Here is a 23,136-nt window from a genome sequence, read left to right as displayed (position 1 = left end):
ACTTTCCTCAGATCTTGGAATTAACTGAAATATCAGAGCAGATTGAAGCACAGCATGTGTAAATTTTCAAAAATTGTGCCTTGTCAAACTATCGCCGCCAGCACTAATGACTTTCTGAAAATCCCTAAAAGAATTGGCCTTCTAATTTTACTAGTTTGAAAATCCTTTTTTATTGGAGTTGGAGACTCCAGTAGTCTAGAAAAATACACAAATCTGAAAAATATCCGTTTTTTACTGAAAATCCGACAAAAGTCCGAAGTCCGACACGATGTTTTTTTGTCCGACAAAAGGGCCGAAAATCCGACAATGTCGGAAAAATCCGACAAAGTGGAAGCACTGGTTTGACTCCTCACTGACTCAATGTCCACTGGACTTGTGGGCAAGTATGTGACTGAGTTTTTTTTCAAACAGACTGGTTTTTGTCTATCGGAAAAGCCCACTGGAGTCAAAATGGGTTGATGACATAAATTTTAGGTTGACAGCTTATGAACAAAAAGTCGCCTGAACTCACAGGTTGAATGGGCGCCCTAAGCCTATCAACCTCTGAGGTAAATAGGCTTAATAAACGAAGGAGGTGATTATAAGCGAGAAATGAGAAAGAACTTCTTCTAAAAATGCATGGCACCAACGTTGTAATTTGCCTTATTTTCAATCGCCACCCAAACCATCCATTTTTGATACTTTGGCAAATCACAAGAAAATTTAAAAAGGCTACTTTTTAAAGTTTAATTACCTTGATAATGGTCTTCAAAAGTTCAAGAAAAAGCAATGGGGGATAGCATGCAATCTAAAATAAAGGCTGTGAAAGATTGTTACGAGGAGCTTCAGAACTTTTTTGAGAGGTTTGCTTTCTAGGCTAGTCCAAAGAAAAAGGCTAGGCCTAGGGTCTAGGAAACTGGCTCACTATAGGGTAGCCTACTCTGTATAGTAGAAATTACTATGATATATTTTAAATATATCCTAACATATTTGCTCTCCCTGTTTCCTCAACACAGCCTTTGGATATGTATAAAAATTTGATGATTTTCTTGCTATGCATTAGCCTGCAGGCCTAGTCCCACTTTTAGTGGACCCTAATCTTGGACAAGCATTTAGAACAAGGCGGTTTTTTTTTTTGGGGGGGGGGGGTAGTAAAATTCTACTTTAGCTACTTTTGGCTATCTTTGAAAGGGGTTATGTCAGGAGAATGAAACTTTCAGGAGTAAGTCTACAGGCTAGCCTAATATACCAATATATATATATATATATATATATATATATATATATATATATATATATATATATATATATATATATATATATATATATATATATATATATATATATATATATATATATATATATATATATATATATATATATATATATATATATATATATATATATATATATATATATATATATATATATATATATATATATATATATATATATATATATATATATATATATATATATATATATATATATATATATATATATATATATATATATATATATATATATATATATATATATATATATATATATATATATATATATATATATATATATATATATATATATATATACAGAACCACTGTTCAGATTTGGAACCACTGTCAAAATTTTCCTTCAAAACAGGATAACTCTGCTTAGTTGTGACTTTGAACACCATCTCTTGAAGCCATTATTATATTTTGACAGTGTAAAACATGGACACTATATCCAATACAGTTATATAAGAAAAGAATATTCAATCAGTTTTCTGTTTTTGAAACCAAATTAGCTGCCAACAATTTTTTAGCTATGTAATGTTCAAACTGTCATTACTTGTTTGTTTTTTTTTCAAAAAAAGTTGGGATCAGCACCATTGCATCAAGATTCATCTGATCTTCTCTAAAATGTAGCCACACTGGCTTTTCTTGATTAAATCAACTTAAAATGGCAACTAATATTATATTGACAAAAGTTTGTTCCTAATGTCAAAAATTCTTGTCTGATGTAGTGGAATACCAGCCTGACTGAAAATGCACCTTCAGCCAAATTCAAACATAGATATTGGCTTCTATCATAAGATTCATTTCTTTTGAGAATATCTGGTAGTAACCTTGACAAAATTTTCAACAGACAGCAACAGACCCTCTCAAAATATAGGTGACTCTGTTGAAACTTCACTGAACATTTAAAACAAACAAGAAACAATTGGTGTCAAAATTCAAGGGTCCTCTGGGGAAAACAGTTGTTGAATTTATGGTTTCTTTCTCAACAACAAGGGATTTCGATGATTATTATTTCTAATAATATTTCACGTGAAAAGAAAGCATTAAAAAAGGTTTTTGTTAAATTGTAGTTATACTGATTTGATGCTAGATGCTAGATTTTTCCATCATTTGAAAAACTGCCACTTAGGCTCATACCATGTTCATATTTTGAAGCATTTGACTTATACGATCACAACATCTTAACTCATTTATCACTGAATAACTTAGAAGTAGACCCTCTGTTAGTAAATGTTGTATATGTTTTCTTTCAAAAAGATCCCAAGTTGTAAAATACAAAAATATCCTCTCTGATCCCCTCCCTACTTTGTGTCAAATTCCTTAAGGAACCTTGTTAGGACCATTCTTATATCTAGTGCTGATTAATGAAATTGGTAAGAGATTCTCTCAAGGTATTAATGTGTAGATTACCTGCTGATCCTTGAAGTATTTCATAGAAATATCAAAGTTGCCCCATCAAATTGCTACCCATGTTTAGGATGAGACTAAGAATTTACATATGGATGTAAATTCCACTAAGTCAATTATAATAACAATAAACTTTTTAAAATTCTTGTATTTTAGACCCCCCATTAGACACTCCCATTTTTTTAGACCCTATCCCACCCAAAATGCTAGTGAAACTCCTTGGTGTCACAAATTTCTAATAATGTTAAGTAGGACATATTTCAAGGATTCTGGACTTTCCAGACAAAGGATAGTCAAAACTAAAACTTTTAAAGTGGATTAAAATGACAGACTAACTTTGGAATGACCAAATGTTGACAATATTTTCACTGTGAACAACAAAGAAATCTTTGCTGTATCATTAAAGCTGAGAGGAAGTGGCCCATTCCAGATAGTGTTTAGAGAACCTAGTCTTGTGACATATATGCAAAAATGTGAAAAAAGCATATGAACTAGGTCACAAGATTACACTCCATATGATTATCCAATTTTGTTCCTATACTTGAGACAATTTTTTTAGTCTTTTGCTTCCACTATCTGAATAGTGATAATGACCACATTTTTTCCCATAACATATATGGTCATAATGCAGGAAAGCTTGATTATATTTGTGAACTGTGTTCAATTTATAAAGTCTTTTGTCTTCAAGAGCACCTCCTTACCTGTGATAATTTTGGACTCCTGCAGCAATATCTGGGCAAATCTGTATTTATTCACAAAGCTAAGCGTTGTTACAGCAGGGGAAGGCCATCTGGTGGTACTGCAGTGATTGTTGATGGCTGCCTACAATTTCAATTCCTTAAATCTTGTGATTTCTACATGGCAGTGGAATTCCAAGCTCCTACCAGATTTTTTCTTGTGAATTTGTGCCTACCAACAAATATGAACAATATCCAATCAGAGCAGAAATTTGCTGAAGCTTGTAACTGCTTAGGCAGATTAGCGCAAAGACTTGGTAACAGGCAGTATGTTATATGTGGTGATATCCAGTGCAACATCATGCTACCAGGTAAACTATCCAACATTTTAAGAGCCTCTTTACCTGACTGTGTTGCAGTACATAATAATTCTGTACTGAATAATAATTCATATTTCACATATATTCATAACTCTGGTTCTACCAGCAACATTGACCATGTACTGTCAAACTTAAAGTTGAGTGGTTCAGTTCAAGTTGACTCTGATCATGTTGCGAGTGACCATCTTGGCCTATACTTCAGGGTTCTATTTAGCCCAACTTTGATATGAGATACCAGTGGTATGTTTTACGCAAAGACTGAGTGGCATGAGATAAACTATGAAGTTTATGTATAAACTTGCAACAACATCTTGAACAAAATCAAAGTGCCCTTCCATCTACTGATGCATGGTACCATAGACCCAACCGCTTTAGATATATACTGTTTGGAAATCATCCATGCTATGTAAGTTGCAGAATCGGCTGCTGTGCCAAACTGTTGAGTGCAAAAAGGAACTCATCAGTCGGGTTGGAAGGAGTGTCAGTCAGTCAAAGTTGCAAAACAACGCGCAAAGCTATGGTATCATGTATGTTGTGAATCAGGTAAGCCTAGGTCAGGTATTTTGCATAACTTGTTTTGTTCTACAAAAAGAAACTGTAATTTGCTAGTCGAAAATCTCAAAATGAACAAAGCAAAGAAAACATCAAGTGACACTTTAATTAATCCAACCAGTATGTGGAATTGCTTCACAAAATCAAAACCGCAGCCTAAGCCATCGGCTACAAATATTAGTGAAGATGTATGGTCAAAACATTATTCATCCGTTTTCGGATCCCAGTCTTGAAAGTGCTAGTGAGTCCAAACAGAACAGTAAACTAGAACCCCAGCTTCAAAAGAGAAGTTTGTTTGCAGTTAAGAAAGCTGATGTTAAGGTTGCTATTAAACAGCTAAAGAGAAAGAAAGCTCCTGGATTTGACACAATCTCGTCTGAACATCTGTCTAATGGTTCTACACTACTATTAGAACATCTAACACTCTTGTATCAAATGTGTATAGATTCTGCAGATTGTCCCAAATCATTTTGTGCAGGTGTTGTGAGTAATATCCCAAAAAAGGGTAAAAACCCAAGTGAATGTTCTGGTCATAGTCCCAATACAGTATCTACAGCCCTCAGCAAAGTTTGAGAAAGAATTATTTTGCCGGAAATAGTTTCAACATGCCCTTTGGATTACCGTCAGTTTGGGTTCCGTCGAAATCTGAGCTGCACGTTTGCTTATCGGGTTTTGAAGCGTATTATCTCGAAAGCAGGAAGTTCGGGGAGCCCCCTGTTTGTGTGTAGTGTTGATATATTGTCTGCCTTCGACTTGGTAATTCAAGCCCAGGTTTTTGTTAATTTATCAAAAAATGGTTTTAACGCTTATGTAGTAGCTTGCCTTTCTTATTGGTATCGATATTCATTTATCTGGGTTAAACTGGGTCAAGAATTATCTAGTCCTATAGGGTTTTTAGAGGGCTTCGACAGGGATCCATTCTTAATCCGGTGATGTTCAATGTTATTACTTTGTCAGTAACAAAGCGTATATATATGGAGGGTTCTTCCTAGGACTTAGTGATTATAGTTTTTTTATGTTACGCTGATGATGTGCTTATGATAAGTAGTAACCTTGCAAGCCTCTGGGGTAACCTTGACCAGTTGATTGGTGGGTACAATGGCTTAGGTCTCAAAGTGAATGCCCAAAAGACAGAGTTCATGGTTATTTATCAGCAGTTGCCCTCATGTAGTCTAATATCTAGAATTGAGCCTTATGTCATCATTAATGGAACGAAAATATTGTGGGTGCATCAATTTTAGTACCTTGGTGTTATGTATGGCTCTAGCATCATCAGTTCTAGGACCCTGATTATCAAATAGGTATCTACTGCAGTTCAAGTTAGTTATGCTAAGTTAGCAGCACTCAAGTATAGTTACAATAGAAAAATGATATCACGAATTTATTCAGCAGTTGTATTGCCACATCTTCTATATATCTCACTGCTATGGGATTGGTTAATGGCAACAGAAAAAGTGAAACTTTGATCAGTTTATTGCAAGTATCTGAAATTTTTGCTGCGTACCCGTTATATGAACATAACACTTGTCTCCTGAGCTTGTATAATTTGCGTGACCCGACTGAAGTTCTTCCAGATCTGGAAAATCAGGCTAGAAAAATATCATTCGAAAAATTATCTGAGTTATTGCCGGTGCACACCCTTTATGACTGTGCTGATTAGTTAGAGTGGTATTATAATGTGTATGATTTTGATTGCTGTAGTTTCTTTGCTGTTTCCTTTTTCTCTCTTTTTACTCCGCTTGTCATTTTTTGTTCATGAGCGGGCACAAATAAATTATTATTATTATTATTTATCTGTTTACACATTAAACAAAGTTGAAGAGAAACAAAGACATCTTGCGCTGCCTAAGTAAAGAACGATGTTGGCACAATGTATTTTTTTTCCATACGAGGGCACTTTGTATCAAAGGAAATGTCATAGAAACTTCGAAAAGGGCTCATTTGATTGGAAATTGGAGTAGCTAGTGCCCTTTTTAATAGTAGAAAGTGATTGGAGGGTGACTAGCCCCCCCCCCACGCCCATCATTCTCCCAAACACATCCAATAAAACTTTTGAGATAGCCTTTTTGATAGGAGGGCAATTAGCCCCCCCCCCCCTTCACTGCTATTTTCCTCAAACCCATCCGATAAGAACTTTGGGATACTCATTTTTGAAAAATAGTTCAAAGATCATATAATGAAAACTCCAGGGTCAACACAATCCCTCAGGGCCTGGGGGCAGGCATTGTAAGTTACGCCCTGGGAGCATATTTGGTTGTTATGGAAGGGATGCTCGTCAAAACTTCAGAGAGGGCTCATTTGATTGAAAGTTCTAGTTCAGTTTTTAAGAGTCAAAAGAGATTTGAGGGCAACTGCCCCCCTCCCACGCCCCTTTTCCCTAAATGCATCTGATAAATATTTTGATAGCCATTTTGTTAAAAATAGTTCAAAGGTTAGATAACAAAAACTCTGCTGTCAACACAACCCCCCAGGGCCAGGGTAGGCGCCGTAAGTTATGCCCTGGGGGCATATATGTTTCTTATGGAAGGGATGCTTGTGTACACTTTAGAGAGGGCTCATTTGAATGGTAATTGAAAGTTCTAGTTCACTTTTTAAGATTTGAAAGAGGTCAGAGGGCAACTAGTTCCCCAATGCCTTTTTCCCCCAAACCCATCTGATACAAATTTTGAGATAGCCATTTTAAAAAAATAGTTCAATGGTCAGATAAAAAAAAACTCTGATAACACAACCAACCAACCCCCCTCCCTAGAGACCGGGGGCAGGTGTTGTAAGTTATATCTATGGGGTATATATGGTTCTTTTGAAAAGGATGCTTGTATAAATTTCAGAGAGGGTTCATTTGATTGGAAACTGAAAGTTCTAGTTCACTTTTAAGAGTCAAAAGATATCCGAGGACAACTAGCCCCTCCACACCCTTTTTCACAAAACCTATCTGATAATAATTTTGAGATAGCCATTTTTTTGTTAATATTTCAGATAAGGATAGTTCAGATAAGAAAAACTCCGATGTCGACGTAACCCCCCAGGGCCCAGGGAGAGGCTTTGTAAGTTATGCTCTAGGGGCCAATATGGTTCTTACAAATTTTCAGGTTATTTTTTTAAAATAGTTCAAAAATCAGATTAAAAAAACTCTGGCATCGACACCCCCCCCCCCAGAGCCTTGGGGAAAGTGTTTTAAGGTATGCCCCGGAAGCGTATAAGGTTTTATGTAAGGGGTGGTTGTATAAACTTCGAAGGTGGCCCATTTGATTAGAAACAGGAAGTTCTAGTTCACTTTTTAAGAGTCAAAAGAGATCCGAGCCCAACTAGCCCTCCCCCAGCCCTTTTTTCCCCAAATCCATCTGATACAAAATTCTGAGATTGTGATTTTTTTTAAATAGTTCAAACATCAGATAAAAAAAACTCTGGGGTCGACACAACCCCTAGAGTCCGGGAGCAAGTGTTTTAAGCTATGCCCGGAGGCGTATAAGATTTTTATGTAAGGGGTGGTCATATAAATTTCGAATATGGTTCATTTGATTAGAACTTGAAAGCTCTAGTTACTTTTTTGTGAGTCAAAAGTTAACGGAGGGCATCTACCCCCCTCCCCTGACACAAACACCCTTTTTTCCCCAAATGTATCAAATGAAAATTTTGAGATACCCAGTGTGTTTGAAATAGTCCAACGATAAGAGAACAAAAACTTCGTTGTCAACATCCCCCCCAAGCCAGAGTCAGGGTTGTAACTTGTGTTGCCGTGGGGCAAGTGTTGTAAGCTATGCCCCGAGGGCATATAAGGTTATATGTAAGGGGTGGTCGTATTAACTTTAGAGATGGCTCGTTTGATTGGAAATTCAAAGTTCTAGTTACTTTCTTAAGAGTCATTAAAAGTGATTTGGAGGGTATATATCCCCCCACACCATTTTCCTCAAATACATCCGATAAAAATTTTGAGATAACCATTTTGTTAAAAATGGTCCAAAATTTCAATTACTATAAATCAGGGGTTGAGAAATCTTCCATAGCACCCGGGACAAGAATTGTAATTTATGTAAGTTGTAAGCTAATAATATAAATTAGTAGATAAATTTTAAAATGAGTAAACCTTAAATTGAACATATAACTCAAGCCTGAAACGAACAAAATCTTTACTAAGAATGGTTTGGGTTATTTTCCCTTTTTTAGCTGTAAAATCCAAAAATGTGTTGTACCATTGGCGCTTTACTGAAAACGAGGCGCTTTACTTTTTTCATCTTCGTCTTCGGACTCGTCTCATATCAAAAAGTAGGCATTTTTGGGGGTATGCTCCACACTTGGATGCGCTGTCACAGAAACCTATTTTGGAGCATCTGCAGCGCGAGCCGCACTTTGTCTTGTCACAGTTGCAAAAAGAAAGCGATGCTAGCCCATGCGGCATCGCAGAAACTAGGTCTGGCTTTAGTTGATGATCTTCAATTCTCCAGCCCATATTGGTAGGTGAGGTAAATGAATATGGGGCTTGTGGCTTTGGATTCAAATCAGTGACTGGAACATGCACCTTTTCAAATGAAGCAGAAACGAGTTATCAGTTTGTGGTAAACACTGCAAATCCTCCAATCTTGGGTGTAAATGTGCTCAAAAGTCATTCAGACTATTGAAGTTAGTTGCACTTCTGCCATACACTGTAACAAAAAGCTGCTTACAGACGTTGACTAAACCATCACTTTGCACAGATGACTACTTCTCAACAAGGGCTCAAACTTCATCACCTAAAGACCCCAACAAATTTTCCGAGGTCATGGCAGGTCTAAAAAAGCGGACCTTTCCCGGTTCATACCGAAAGCTTATGATATCACTTCCATTGTAGCCATAGACAAGTGTTAAGGCTTAGCAAAATTTCGCTCCTATTTTGTATGCTTATACGTCGATAGTCATGCAATGAGACAGAAATCTAGCCAGGAGTCGCTTGAGACTGAGACTAGCAATATACTGGAAGCAGTATGCAGCTATTAAGACGATATCAGTATTGTTGGCTTGTTTTATCACAAGTGTGCTCTTTCGTCTTCCGGCAGCTGCTGTTGGTATAACACCCGAGTGTCTGCTTCCTCATGGCCAGACGAGAGATCGTCATCAACGGAGCTTCCATGGGGCGTAACTGTAACAGCCCTATATCGACTCTCGAAACCTCCAGCAAGATGAAACATCAGACGGGTTGAAATTTTGTAGTCCTAGATCTCGAAAATAACTTTCAAGAGTTGTCCTTTGGCTGAGCGACTACTGAGAATCCCGTCCCAGAGTGTTGCAACTTTGCTGGAGGAAGTGAACGGGCTGAAAATATTTTCTCTAGGATCTCCTCTTCTTTCTCGACAGCCAGATGCTTCTTTGAGGTTGAAAGAGTAATCATCACGGGTTTTATCGTCACTAAGACTGTCATACCTGTCACCAACTAAATGTATAGACTGACAAGCTTTGGGTGTGTGGCAACAGGCTTGCATGACTGCAAGTCAGACTGTTGCAGAATGTCGTTCAAGGCTGACCTTGTACCAGTACGTAGCTGAGGTTCCCTACGACTTGATGATAATGCTGCAAGTGAGGCCGGATATGGCTGTAGCTTGTACTTCAGCAGCTCACAGAGGGACGAAGTTTGTGTTCAATTTGCAAGATGCAGAGCTCGTTTAAGCAGCTCAGTTTCCCATCAGTTTCCCTCAGTTTCATTTTTTTTGTGGCTGTTTCTTTTTTCCCTTTTTTGACAACAGAGGTGAAAGTTTGCATTATGCCAACTTTTACTTTCGTGGATGTCCTTTCGAGATATGAGCTCATGGCTTCGAAGCCAATGTCTCGGAAGTTCAGCAGACTATTTGCTACGGCTTCTGGGGCTTTATCCCCTGTCATAAAGTTGTGCAGCTCTGTTCTCGTTGTCTTGAATGGGTTTCCTAGCAACTCTACCAAGTCCATAACCCAATTTTATTGTCAGACTCATATACTCAGACTCGTATACATCTAAAGCCAGATTGCATGCAATGCTGCAAAACGACTTGGTTGTTTTCCTAGCAACAAAATTGCCTCTTACCAACTCTGTGAACTTCTGGCGCCTTTTCAGGCAGGCGTAGCATTTCTTCTAGGTAGTTAAGCTCAGCTGCGGCGTATTTATGGTTTCCAGATGCGAAGGAAATCGGAATCACCTCTTTTGTGGCGTTTAAGTGTGATCCCCAGTCCGCAGCTCTTTCAGCATAAAGATAGTCATTTCCGGTACGGATAAAATCTAAATAGTTGATCCAGAGGTTATAATTCCTTATGGTAGATCTGGACTCGTTGTACTTCGAGACAAGCGAAGCAATGCTGTCCATCACCTATCTGTTTACATGCTTCAGAACTAGTTGTACAAACATGGTGTACCTCACGCAAGACAACTGACACTCCCTAAAATTGTTGTTGCCGGAATCCTTACCTTCAGCTAGATCAGATAAATATGCTAAATCCTTTCCTTTTATGTCATATTTGTTAGTACTTTATACAATAGCCAGTGATCTAAGGCTCGCTATCATTCAAAAAAGGGAGGGGGTGGCACACATCAGCCGCAGTTGGTTTGAGTACAGATTCTGGGATAATCTAAGGTGCTTAAACGAATATCAGGGGGCACATGCTCGCACTAATTTAGAACATTATGATTTTAGCCTATAAAGGAGAAATTAGCCTTTTATGGCAAAGTACTTTATGCAATTAAAACCCGATACGTAAGATGCTTGGCTTTTTTTCATTTCTGTGGAAACCAAATTCGTGCATGCGATCGCAGAACGAGGCTCTGTTGTTGTTTTTTTTTCTGGTTAAAAATATTAGTTGTATAGAATCTAAATACATTATTTGATACAGAAAAGAGCGATCTGTCTTTTGGTGAGATAAAAATTACAAATTGTGTTGAAAATATTTCGAGTTAAACGCCACTTCAGAAAATTTTCTCTTTTTTTTGGGGGGGGGGGGGTTTCTTGTTCAAACGCTTATACTTTCGTGCAGATTCAAGTCTCGTCTTTGTTTTTATTAACAACGTGTAAAGGTCATCCTGACGGTTCGAATGATGTGTAGTTTGATTCGCTTTCATTTTTTCTTAACAGCTAAAGAAAAAAAACTTGGACATTGTGGGCTAATTTCTGAAAGCTAGGACGTTATTTAGAAAAAAATAAATAGCTGCTTAAGAGGCATATAGTTTGACTCGTAATGACAAGCAGAATTCAGAAAAAAAAACAAAAAAAAACTAAGAAAAGGTATTTTAAGAAAACTTTGTTTTCAAAATTGAATATGGGTTAACTAAAAAAATAAAGGTTGTGGAGGAAAACTAAAAGTAACAGGTGAAAGTACTTGTTTTTAGAATTCAGAATATATCAAGTTTATAAAGTTTTCAGTTATTTTACCGTGTAAAAAAATCAAGAGCGGTATGACGTTGTTATTGGTCAAATTTGACTTTATAGGCTAAAATGACCATGTTCTACATGCCTGCGAACTTGTGCACCTGGGTATTCGTTACCAGCGCCTCTAATTACCCTAAAATCCACCCTCAGACCAACTGCAGCTGATGTGAGCCACTCCCTCCCTTTTTTTGAACGATAGCGAGCCTTGGATCACTGACTATTCAAAAGAAGCAATTAATTTCTTTAGAATTTCATCCAAACGCTCTGCAATTTTCAAACATTTTGATCAGGAAAGTAATCTTATTAGTGGGAAAAACATGATAAGATTGAACAAATTTTGTGAGACTCGATGGTTGGAGCACTTAAAACAATCATCTTGTTTAAAGAGATGTTCATTATTATCTGTAAGACTATAAGGGAAATTCAAGAACATCCTGATTCAGACTCTGAATCTTTAAGCAAAACATATTCTTTGCTGTCTGCTATTGAGAGATGCAATTTGATTGCACCTATGGGTTCTGTTAGTAAAGTTTTTAGTCTGTCTTACAATTTGTTGACATCTTTGCAATCAGAAACAATAGATCTCGTATACTTTCTTAAACACTCTGACGAACTTCAGAGCAAGGCTAGAGACATGAGAAAGAGAGTAAAGCTATGTTTCATTCACTTTTTACTGAAAAGACCGAACCGTGTCAAGATTATGAAATCAGCATTAAAGTGGCCAGATGAGCTCCAAAACAAAAGTAAAGGAATAATTACGCAACAGCGTCGGAGGATCCTGAAATGTATTACCGAGTTTTTGTGTTTATTCCATTTATGGACTACTTTCTGCAGCAGCTGCATCAGCGACTCCTTAGCCACAGAAAGTTGCTGGAGTCACTGCAATAGGAACTACAATAGCTACTTCCTCAGTACTGTCTTTCCTTCGAGGAAGAAAAAATATCGGATACTCTGACTAATTTTTGGTATCTTGATAAACACAGCTATAGAGGAAGCTTGCAAGCTGAGTTAGCTCTGTGGAGGAGAATGTGCATACAGTCGGTAAACGTGGTACCAAAATATTTCATAACCTGCTTAAAAGAATGTGATAAGAACAATTTTTTCACTCTACATCGATTTCTGAAGATTGGTACAACAGTTCCTGGCACTCCTATGCCAGCAGCGCCTTAGGTCGGGAACGTCTTAATAGATTTGTCTGATTATCCATACAGAGGGATGTTCCAATCAACATAGAAGACATTTTGGAGAAATTAGCCCAAGACAAAAAAGGCGGCTTGATTTTATTTTATAACTACATGTTTACAGTGTTGTCTCGAAAAAGGATGCACCTTATATTCTAAAAACTTTGTTTTTTCCTTTTTAACCAGTACTACCATCCCTTGTTCAAAACATCCATCCCACTCCAAAATTTATTGCTGGGTTCACCCCTGCCCCTCACCTCTCATGCTTGGATGTAAATTGTCTGTTTTGCATTATTTATTTTTACCCATTTTCCCCACCAACAAAGCAAATTATTATTGTAGAAAATTGTCGAAGATCTTGAAGTGCAATTTTCAAAACGGACAATGTAGCTTTGCAAGATGACCAGTTTCTATGCATGATAGAGAATCTATGGCAGCTAATATTTCTCAGTTAGAAACTTGTCTGGTTTTATACTAATGTCTCCAGGCACACTCTGGCATAGTTTGGCTATGCTTATTTTTTATATTATGTTTTTAGTTTGCATACTTGTTTAGCTTGTATTTGCATTTTTCTTTTAGCTAGTCCCTACCCAAATAATTTGTTTATAAAAATTATTAGCTGAAACTTTTATTTTCAACGGCAAACAAAAAATCAGCTGCTAAAAGGGTGGTTAAAACTGGATGGCAGAAAAAGCCTATATAATTTTTTTTGGAATAGTCAATTGATTGATTCCGGAATTTTGAATTTGGGATGTGCTTTTGCAATGCCACTGAACAAGGGTTATCAGTAGAAAATTGAATCTGTCTAGAGACAGGCAAGAAAACCTACTGGTGGATGCAAGACTCTTAATTGAATAAGCTTTGGGTCCCAACGCTTGTGTATAGATGTTGAAGAGGCGATGTCATAATGACTTATAAGCTTTTTATTGCTGACTCCTCTTGTCAAAAGCCCTTTCAATTTGCTGAATCCTCGAGGACATGGGGGCATAGCAAGGTATTGTCCCAGAAGAGGGCAGATACCAGAGTCTGCAACCACTACTTCTCCAGTAGAGTGACTGCCTATTGGAACAATCTTTCTCATATTGCTGTCACTGCTCCCTCCATTGATGCAATTGAGACAATGGCTCCCCATCCTCACTGACCAGTGACTCTGTAGGATTTTTCCTTATTTCCTGGGTAATGCAATCTAATCAATTTAAAAGTAATTTAAGGTAAGGAAATGAGTTTAATAACCTCAATCTCCAGTATACAAGCAAGTTTATATTTATCTCATTTCCCCCATGTTCCTACAAGTAGTGACATAAAAGTTTAGATCTATTATTTGAGTTTTATGCATTTTTTTAGGACTAAAAATAATCAAAAACCAATAAAAACAGTTTTTTTTCTAATGAAACTGAAGATCAAAGTTGAAACTGAAAATGAAGAAAATTATTGGTTAACAACTTATGCAATATTATTTATAAAACTAATGGCAACGAACCAACAGATGATTTGTCCCTATGTTTGTACTGAAAACATTACCTTGCTGCAAACACAAAGCAAAGCATATTTTTTGTACAGTGTCATAAAGCATTGTGACATTTTTGCTCATAAAGCATTAGCATATTTTTTACTTTACAAATTAAGTAAGATTTGGATATTTTTCAACTTATCTGCATACGTTATTGGGCAAACATAAAGCATTCTTAGGATAATTTTTACTTTATAAGAATAAAACATTTTTGTTTCTTATGAGTGGGCTCTATGTTTTCACTAAAGCACTAGTCTTTCATAACCCTACAAACTTATGGAAATATCAGCAGGTGATTTATTTTCACCAGTTTTATAACTACATGTTGCTTAGGCAGTGAAGCAATTTTATGTTGGAATTTGTCCTTCTTTCCATCAAAAACTACGATTTTTCAAATAAAACACAGGTAATATCCCTTGCTGCCTCTGCTAATAAAACAATTAGCCATATGTCATTAGGGAGCCTACGTATCAGCATCAGCACCACTATATGCCATGCTTATGGTTTCCCTAGTGCTCACAGTCTTTCCAAATGTGCACATCTTATGGTTCAATTGTTTCACCTCTTTCCACCTTGCCAAGTTTTACAACAATGTTGCACTGCATCATATCCTGTATGCCATACCCTTCTGGAAAATATTCGTTTAAGTTGATTAAGCGAAAGTCTGTTCAATTTTTTTTTCTGGTTTACCAAATACTTACTCCATTTAAGTCCTACCAATATTGACCTAAAAGTCAAGACTAATTCATATATGTAACAAAGCAGATCTAGAAATTGCAGTTGCATGAGTTTTCAAAAAAAAGACAATAAATCTCTCATGGCTCAATTTTCTTGATTGAACTATAGGCCTAATAGAGCTGCCATTCTTTTATTTTTCTCATGTTAGGCTACTTTTGCATTTTGTTTTTCTTTTTTTTTTATGTAGCCTACATGTTTGCTTGTTTTTTTCTGTCCATTTTTTATTTATTTCTCTATTCTTTTTACGTTCAGAATTTCAAATAAACAATAATGTCTAGGGCTCAGACTATTGTACTAGAGACAGCTATCTTAATTTTGGCAAAAATTACTTCCCCCCCCCTTAATCTTTCTTGATTTGTTTGCTTGAAAGGACTTAGTTTCGGAAATTGATGTATGCCATTGAAGGAAGAAAATGATGTTTACTTCCTTAAGGAAATTATGTTCTATAGTCTATGTCTAGAAAAGATTCAGCTTGGGAAGCCTTTTATTTTATTGCTAATCTATTTCAGAAACAGCATGATATCATTGCCTTAATTTGCAGCTTGGGGCGAATCTAAGGATTTCCCATCCTTGTATTGCTTTTTGATGACTTCTGTTGGTTGTTTGATGCGGTTGTTTGCTACATTTGGATTGAGGACTCAACAGCTTCCCAATTGTACAGGAACTCTTGCTGTAGCCATTCTTTGTCGAGATTTCACTTGGACGCACCTGGCGAATCGGCAGCAACTGTATCTTCAGAATTTTTATTCCGCATGTTTGTTACTTGCTGGCTGAAGAAATGGCATCCTTCTTGGATTGAGAGTGTTTGTTGAAGATTTTCTTGGAATGTTGTCTAGGCCCAGAACGTTCTTAGGGGGCAAGGAGACCATGGAGAATGTTTATGGAAACAGTTTTGTTGGCCATAAACATGTTGTCACGTTTCCTCCGGTATGTGAGAGTAGGAAGCTTCAAATGACGTAAACGCTCTTTGTATGGCATTTGTTTGAAGCCTTTGACTATTTTGGCTGCTCCTTGTTGTACTCTTTCTAGTATTTCTTTGTCCTTCTTGAAGTAGGGTGATTCCAGGTACATTCCAACCTCTAGACGCGGGTGAACTAGTTCCTTGTAGACCTTCATCAATACTTATGGGCATCGGCTGGAGGTGATTCTTTGGATCATTCCAAGAGATTTGAGGGCAGACAATGATACAGATTTTGCATGGGCGCTCAATTTAAGTTGACAATCACCAGTGACTCTAAGACCTTTTTCTTCCGAAACTGCAAAGAGGGGGCTACCTTGGAGATGGTACTGCTGATATGAGTTGTGATTGTTGATATGGATTATATGTATCAGCCCAAGTACCAAGAATGTCATGGCCCTTTTGGATAGATTGCAGGTCAGAGGGTGAAGCTGCTTTACCAACAAAAATTTGAATCATCAGCATAAAGAGTGAGGAAGTTTGAAAGAAGGTTGGATGCATCATTTATATAGAAGTTGAAGAGACTCTGCCCAAGAATGGTCCCATGGGGAACACTGCTGAAAACAGTTGTAGACAAGAAGAAATGAGGGACACTTTGAGAGTCATGAATTCTTACAACTTGTGTTCTTTCTGAAAGAAAACTGTTGTTCCACGTTTTTTGTCACAATTTGACCTCTGGAAATGATTAGATATGTTTCAACAGAGTTGTTCGTCTTTTTAGTGCATCTATGAGAGCTTTATGTTTATCACGTTCGGCCTTTGATATGTCACTGCGAAACTGAATGTCTCCGCGGTGTTCACAAAAACGGTTGATGATTGTCCTTTAGGTTCTACACTTGGAACAGTGAAGAGGATAGGTAGAGGGCGCACATTTGCAGACTGTGAGTTTTCAGGGATGGGAAGTTTTTTCACATTTGCAATTCGAATATATTTTTAGTGCATCTATGAGAGCTTTATGTTTATCACGTTCGGCCTTTGATGCGTCACCGCGAAACTGAATATCTCCGCGGTGTTCACGAGAACGGTTGATGATCGCCTTTTAGGTTCTACACTTGGAACAGTGAAGAGGATAGGTGGTGGGCGCACATTTGCAGACTGAGTTTTCAGGGATGGGAAGTTTTTTCACATTTGCAATTCGAATATCTTGGAAGTTTATATTTGTGGCTGACGTACGACTGGATGTAGAGCGGTTAGTCTGGTTGTGACGGGATACCATACGCAACTATGTTCAGAGCTCTACGTTGCCTATCCCGCTCTTCGGCAAAAAGACGCTGAACTCCATTATCAAGATGTTGGGCAAAATTATTGTTCGTACTGGTAGTCTCTTTGCACAATAATTTGAAAAAAACTACGTTTTCTAAAGAGTTAAAGAGGCTGAGTTACAAGGTCGAACCTTAAAACGTACAGGGATTAGGAGGCACAGTTGGGGGGCTACCGCCCCCCAAACCCCCGCTTTCGCAGCCTTTAAATAAAAAAAAGTTTTTTAATCTAAAAGTAAGGAGCGAATTGGAAAAATAAAATAAAAAGAAACTAGTCTGTATATAAAAAGTGCGGGCCCCACCGCAACTCCTCGCTATTTATGCTGAAGTTGTTTACTGTTTAACAAAAATAGAGTTGTGGGAAAGTCAAATATTAGCATAAATAGCGAGGCGCTGAGAAAGGGACAGCCCCTTTCATATACGGAATAATTTCTGTTCGTTTTAAGTTTTAATGTCACTCCTTACTTTCAGTTTAAAGAACTTTTTTTTTTATTTAAAGACTGCGAATGCGGGGGTTTGGGGGTGGTAGCCCCCAACTGTGCCTCCTAATCCCTGTACGTTTTAAGGTTCGACCTTGTAACTCAGCCTCTTTAACTCTTTAGAAAACGTAGTTTTTTTCAAATAATTTCTGCACGTTTTTGTACAGTTTATTACTTATTATTGCTTGACTAACTGTTAGCTGATCGTGTCAGGAGTTAAAGTGGGGGGGCAGCCCCCCCCTAAAGCCCCCGCTCTTTAACATTCTTGTGTTAAGGCTTTTAATTCCTGAATACTAAAATCACGTCGTACAGGGTGCCTCCAAATCCCTGTACGTTTTAAGGTTCGAACTTGTGACTCAGCCTCTTTAACAGCCCCCCAACTGTGCCTCCTAATCCCTGTACGTTTTAAGGGTCGACCTTGTAACTCAGCCTCTTTAACTCTTTAGAAAACGTAATTTTTTTCAAATAATTTAAAAAAGAAACTGAGTTTCTTTTTAAAGTTTAAATTCAGTATATAAAAAATATGCTCTGATAGTAATTCGAACCCGGGTTTTCCGCCTGACAGTCTGAAGTATCAACCGCTGGACTATAGCGACACAATAGTGAAGGTTTTTTAGTAAATGGAAGCTATTTTCGACGCAAGCAAATTCCCAAAAAACTTGATATTTGGTTTTTGGAAAACAGGGAAGGAGTGATCAGATTGAGCTGAAATTTCGAGGATAAGCTTCCAGACCCCAGGAAAGCTTATCCTCTAAATTTCAGCCCGATCAGACAACGTTAAAGGGGGGTTGTGGTGGGAAAAATTAACATGGGCCAATATAGGAAAACGAGGTTTTTCGTAAATGTAAATTCGGGGGATAATTTTTTCGGTCTGAAAATATCAAAAGGCCCTAACAGGTCGAATTCTGCTTCGAATGAGTCCTCATTCAACCGGCTCCGTTGCCAACTGTGGCCTGTAGGCGTGGCTAAGAAAAAAAAGAAATGATGATGATGAATTTTAAGTGGCTATATTTGTTTTTTTGAAAACAGGGAAGGAGTGATCGGATTGAGCTGAAATTTCGAGGATAAGCTCCCGGACCCTAGGAAAGCTTAATCTCTAAATTTCAGCCCAATCGGACAACGTTAAAGGGGGGCTGTGGTGGGAGGGTCGAAACTTCCGGCCCAGTTTACCCCATGAAGATAAAGTCGGAGGAGGATGAAATTTTGCAAGTTTCTTAGTTTGAGCTTGGGCTACAAAATGCGATTTCCGCCGTCTCTCTGCGACCTCTAGGACCTGAAATCGCTTAACATTGTTGTGGGTCTCCTCTTTATAGAGGCACAAGTGTGCCTCCTTGATGGTCTGAATTTCAGCGTGCACATCAAAAATCGAGCATTTATCGGTCGCTTGATCTTCAAGTGTGGGCATCGGTGCTCTAGTATCATTAATTGACTTCGAAATCTCATCTTTGAGTGTAGTTTTAAGGTATTTTACTGAAGCTTGGATTCTGAATATGGGTAAGAACAGGATAATGGGTTTGGGAAATTTTATTTCCAGGATTTTCTGTAGTAATATTGGATTGAGGCAAGGTAGTTCACTATCACCTAGGTTATTTTCTCTTTTTTAGTAGGTGTGCCTGTTATAGTCAATCTAGAGAAAATGGCCTTTTCAATGATTTTGTTTGCAGTTGACATCGCATTGGTGGAAAAACTAAAGATGGCATGCATAACCTTTTTTAAATCTTGCCTTGGATTACCTAGAGCTGAAAAGATTGCAATTAAATAATGGTAGCTTTTAGTAACAAAGAAGCAATTATGAATAGGTTCGCAAGTTTTATTTTAATGGGAAAGAGACCTGGGTAGTAAAAGAAGCAAGTTATTTGACTTGTCATTTTTCCGCTAATTACTCCTGGAAAAAAATAGTAAAGCCAGTTTTGCAAAAGGCAAAGCAGTCATGTTTAAACTATATAAAAATACTAGTTTAAAGAAAGCTAATAGCTTCAAGATGCTAGAACAGGTATTCAAATCCAAAATAATGCCAATCCTTCATTACAGTGCATAGATCCGGGGGACATACCCGGCTAAACAAATGGAGTTGTTTCAGCTCCAGTATTATAAACGAATGTATGGACTGCAGAAAACAACACATAGTTTCTAAAACGGGACATGCGATTATTTTCATTGAGAAAAGATTGGTTAATACAGATGGCTAAATTCTGGCTTAGGCAAATAATAACAGTGATTTCCAGCATCATTCAATTAGGGTGGGATCACTTAATATCTTTAATAATGATTCTATTAATTACCTTGGCTTGCCTTTTGGCCCGACAATAAAAGCTACGCGGGAGTTGGTGTTATCGTCTGCACTGGGAAAACTTAGGAAAACTTATGGACTGCTAGTCAGACTGAAAGGTCATTTTGATAAACAAACGCTGGCTATAATTTATAGTACAATGTTCGCACCTCATGTATTTCTCATTGTTCCATTCTTGGATTTTTTAATTAAAAGTGATAAAAAGTATATCCGCGTGTACTTTTGCCGGTTTTATGAATATTTTCTTGGAATTTCACTGTGGTTCAAAAATAGGTATATTATACGAAAATTCGGAATATTTGATATCAAGGAGGCACACTTGTGCCTCTATAAAGAGGCGACCCACCACAATGTTAAGCGATTTCAGGTCCTAGAGGTTGCAGAGAGATGGCGACAATCGCATTTTGTAGCCGATGCTCAAACTAAGAAACTTGCAAAATTTCATTCTCCTCCGACTTTATCTTCATGGGGTAAACTGGGCTGGAAGTTTCGACCCTCCCACCACAGCCCCCCTTTAACGTTGTTCGATTGGGCTGAAATTTAGAGGTTAAGCTTTCCTAGGGCCCGGGAGCTTATCCTCGAAATTTCAGCTCAATCCGATTATTCCTTCCCTGTTTTCAAAAAACCAAATATAGCCACTTAAAATTCATTTCTTTTTTTTAGCCACGCCTACAGGCCACAGTTGGCAACGGATCCGGGTGAATGAGGACTCATTCGAAGCAGAATTTGACCTGTTAGGGTATTTTGATATTTTCAGACCGAAAAAATTATCCCCCGAGTTTAAATTCATAAAAAACCTCGTTTTTCTATAATAACCCATGTTAATATTTCCCACCATAACCCCCCTTTAACGTTGTCTGATCGGGCTGAAATTTAGAGGATAAGCTTTCCTGGAAACTGCGAGCGTATCCTCGAAATTTCAGCTCAATCTGATCACTCCTTCCCTGTTTTCCAAAAACCAAATTTCAAGTTTCGTGGGAATTTGCTTGAGTCGAAAATAGCTTTCATTTACTAAAAAACAAATACTATTGTGTCTGTTTAGTCCAGCGCTTGATACTCTAGACTGTCAGGCGGAAAACCCGGGTTCGATTCACCGTCAGAGCAAATTTTTTATATACTGAATTTAAACTTTAAAAAATAAACTCAGTTTCTTTTTTAAATTATTTGATAGATTACGTTTTCTAAAGAGTTAAAGAGGCTGAGTTACAAGGTCGACCCTTAAAACGTACAGGGATAAGGAGGCACAGTTGGGGGGCTGTTAAAGAGGCTGAGTCACAAGTTCGGACCTTAAAACGTACAGGGATTAGGAGGTGCAGTTGGGGGGTTGCCACCCCCCAAAACCCCGCGTCGGTATATGATAAATCCTGACACGATAATCTAACAGTTAGTCAAGCAATAATAAGTAATAAACTGTACAAAAACGTGCAGAAATTATTTGAAAAAAACTACGTTTTCTAAACAGTTAAAGAGGCTGAGTTACAAGGTCCAACCTTAAAACGTACAGGGATTAGGAGGCACAGTTGGGGGGCTGCCGCCCCCAAACCCCGCTTTCGCAGCCTTTAAATAAAAAAAAAGTTTTTTAAACTGAAAGTAAGGAGCGACATTAAATCTTAGAACGAACAGAAATTATTCCGTATATGAAAGGGACTGTGCCCTCCTCAACGCCTCGCTCTTTACGCTAAAGTTTTTATTGTTTAAAAAAAAGAGTTGTGAGAAAGTCAAACTTTAGCGTAAGGAGCGAGGCGTTGAGGAGGGCACAGCCCCTTTCATATACGGAATAATTTCTGTTCGTTCTAAGATTTAATGTTGCTCCTTACTTTCAGTTTAAAAAACTTTTTTTTTTATTTAAAGGCTGCGAAAGCAGGGGTTTGGGGGGTGGCAGCCCCCCAACTGTGCCTCCTAATCCCTGTACGTTTTAAGGTTTGACCTAGTAACTCAGCCTCTTTAACTCTTTAGAAAACGTAGTTTTTTTCAAATAATTACTGTTAAAATGGATCAACAATACGACCGATTTCTTAGACGATCTAAAGAAAATTGAATAAATTTTCCCCTTAATTGTCTCGTTTAATGGAATAATAGTTTTGTCGCCATTGCTGTTATGCACTAATTAGCTAACATAAGCTATTTATTATATATTCATGAGTTATTATTAGTATTATGAGCTACTTGTTGTCGTCTTTTTCGTTAGAAGTGTAATTTTTTATTTTTCAATTTTCTTTTCATTTATTTCCTATACTCCTCTGTGTACATCATTTATGTATGCAGGGGGCATAAATAAATTATTATTATTATTTTTATTAACTGGAACACAGGATAGCCAGAGCTGCGTATGAAGAATTGCTAAGGCTGGATATCAAATCTTTGTGGCCATTCCAGGTAAAAAAAAAAAAAAAAAAAAAAAAAAAGATGATAAAAAAAAAGATGATAAAAAGATGATAGCAGTTTCTCCTATACATGTAATAATGGCCAAGGCCCCAAAGACAGTGAGGATTTTTTTCTTAGAGATTTAATGAGTAGGCTAGAAGACCAAGAGAATCAACATTAGGGTGTTTGCACAAGTACATTGACTAGTTCATTTTCTATAGAAGTGTTAAAGAGATTTTTGATGAAGAATTTTATTTCAAGTTAAGTTTATCAAATAAATATATTAGAATTTGGATTCAGGTGCGAGCTAATTGTCTACCACTTTTAACAAATTGGAGGGATATTAACTTCCCAAACAGGTTACGAATTTTCCCACTATGTAGTAGTTTGGGGGATGAATTGGATCATTTTCTTTTTAGGTGCAAAGATATGGCAAATCTAAGTGCTGCTGCTGGGGTTCCTTAAATCAACACCTCTTAGATAAATAGCAGCAATAGACAATATTTACCTGGGTAAATATTGTCTCTTCTGATTTACTTCACTATTTTACCATGAATATATTCTATCGTGGTTAAGCACTAAGGTAAATCAAAAGACTCTATGTTTTGACATTTGATCTAAATAACATCTGCAATATCCTGGAAACAGCCTTGCGGATAAATCTGAAACTTTCAGGGAGTGCTGGGGGGCCAAGTAGACCTCGAACTTTGACCTCGAG

At 37.4% G+C, this 23,136-nt stretch overlaps 1 protein-coding gene across 1 annotated transcript in view; it reads left to right on the top strand.

Moving 5' to 3' along the window:
• Window positions 1-691: 691 nt before the first annotated feature.
• LOC148942770 (coiled-coil domain-containing protein 77-like) overlaps window positions 692-23,136 on the top strand; it is a 58,332-nt gene continuing 35,887 nt past the window's right edge. The window contains exon 1 of the mRNA XM_089102502.1: window positions 692-842. Within this exon, the coding sequence (XP_088958628.1) occupies window positions 769-842 (74 nt within the window). The 5' untranslated portion in view covers window positions 692-768. The remainder of the gene's footprint in view (window positions 843-23,136) is intronic.

The sequence above is a fragment of the Artemia sp. Qi Xiang Cuo genome, chromosome 16, assembly GCF_049724085.1.
Source record: "Artemia sp. Qi Xiang Cuo chromosome 16, ASM4972408v1, whole genome shotgun sequence".
Taxonomy (NCBI): Eukaryota; Metazoa; Arthropoda; class Branchiopoda; order Anostraca; family Artemiidae; genus Artemia; species Artemia sp. Qi Xiang Cuo.
This window is presented reverse-complemented; position numbering and strand designations above follow the sequence as displayed.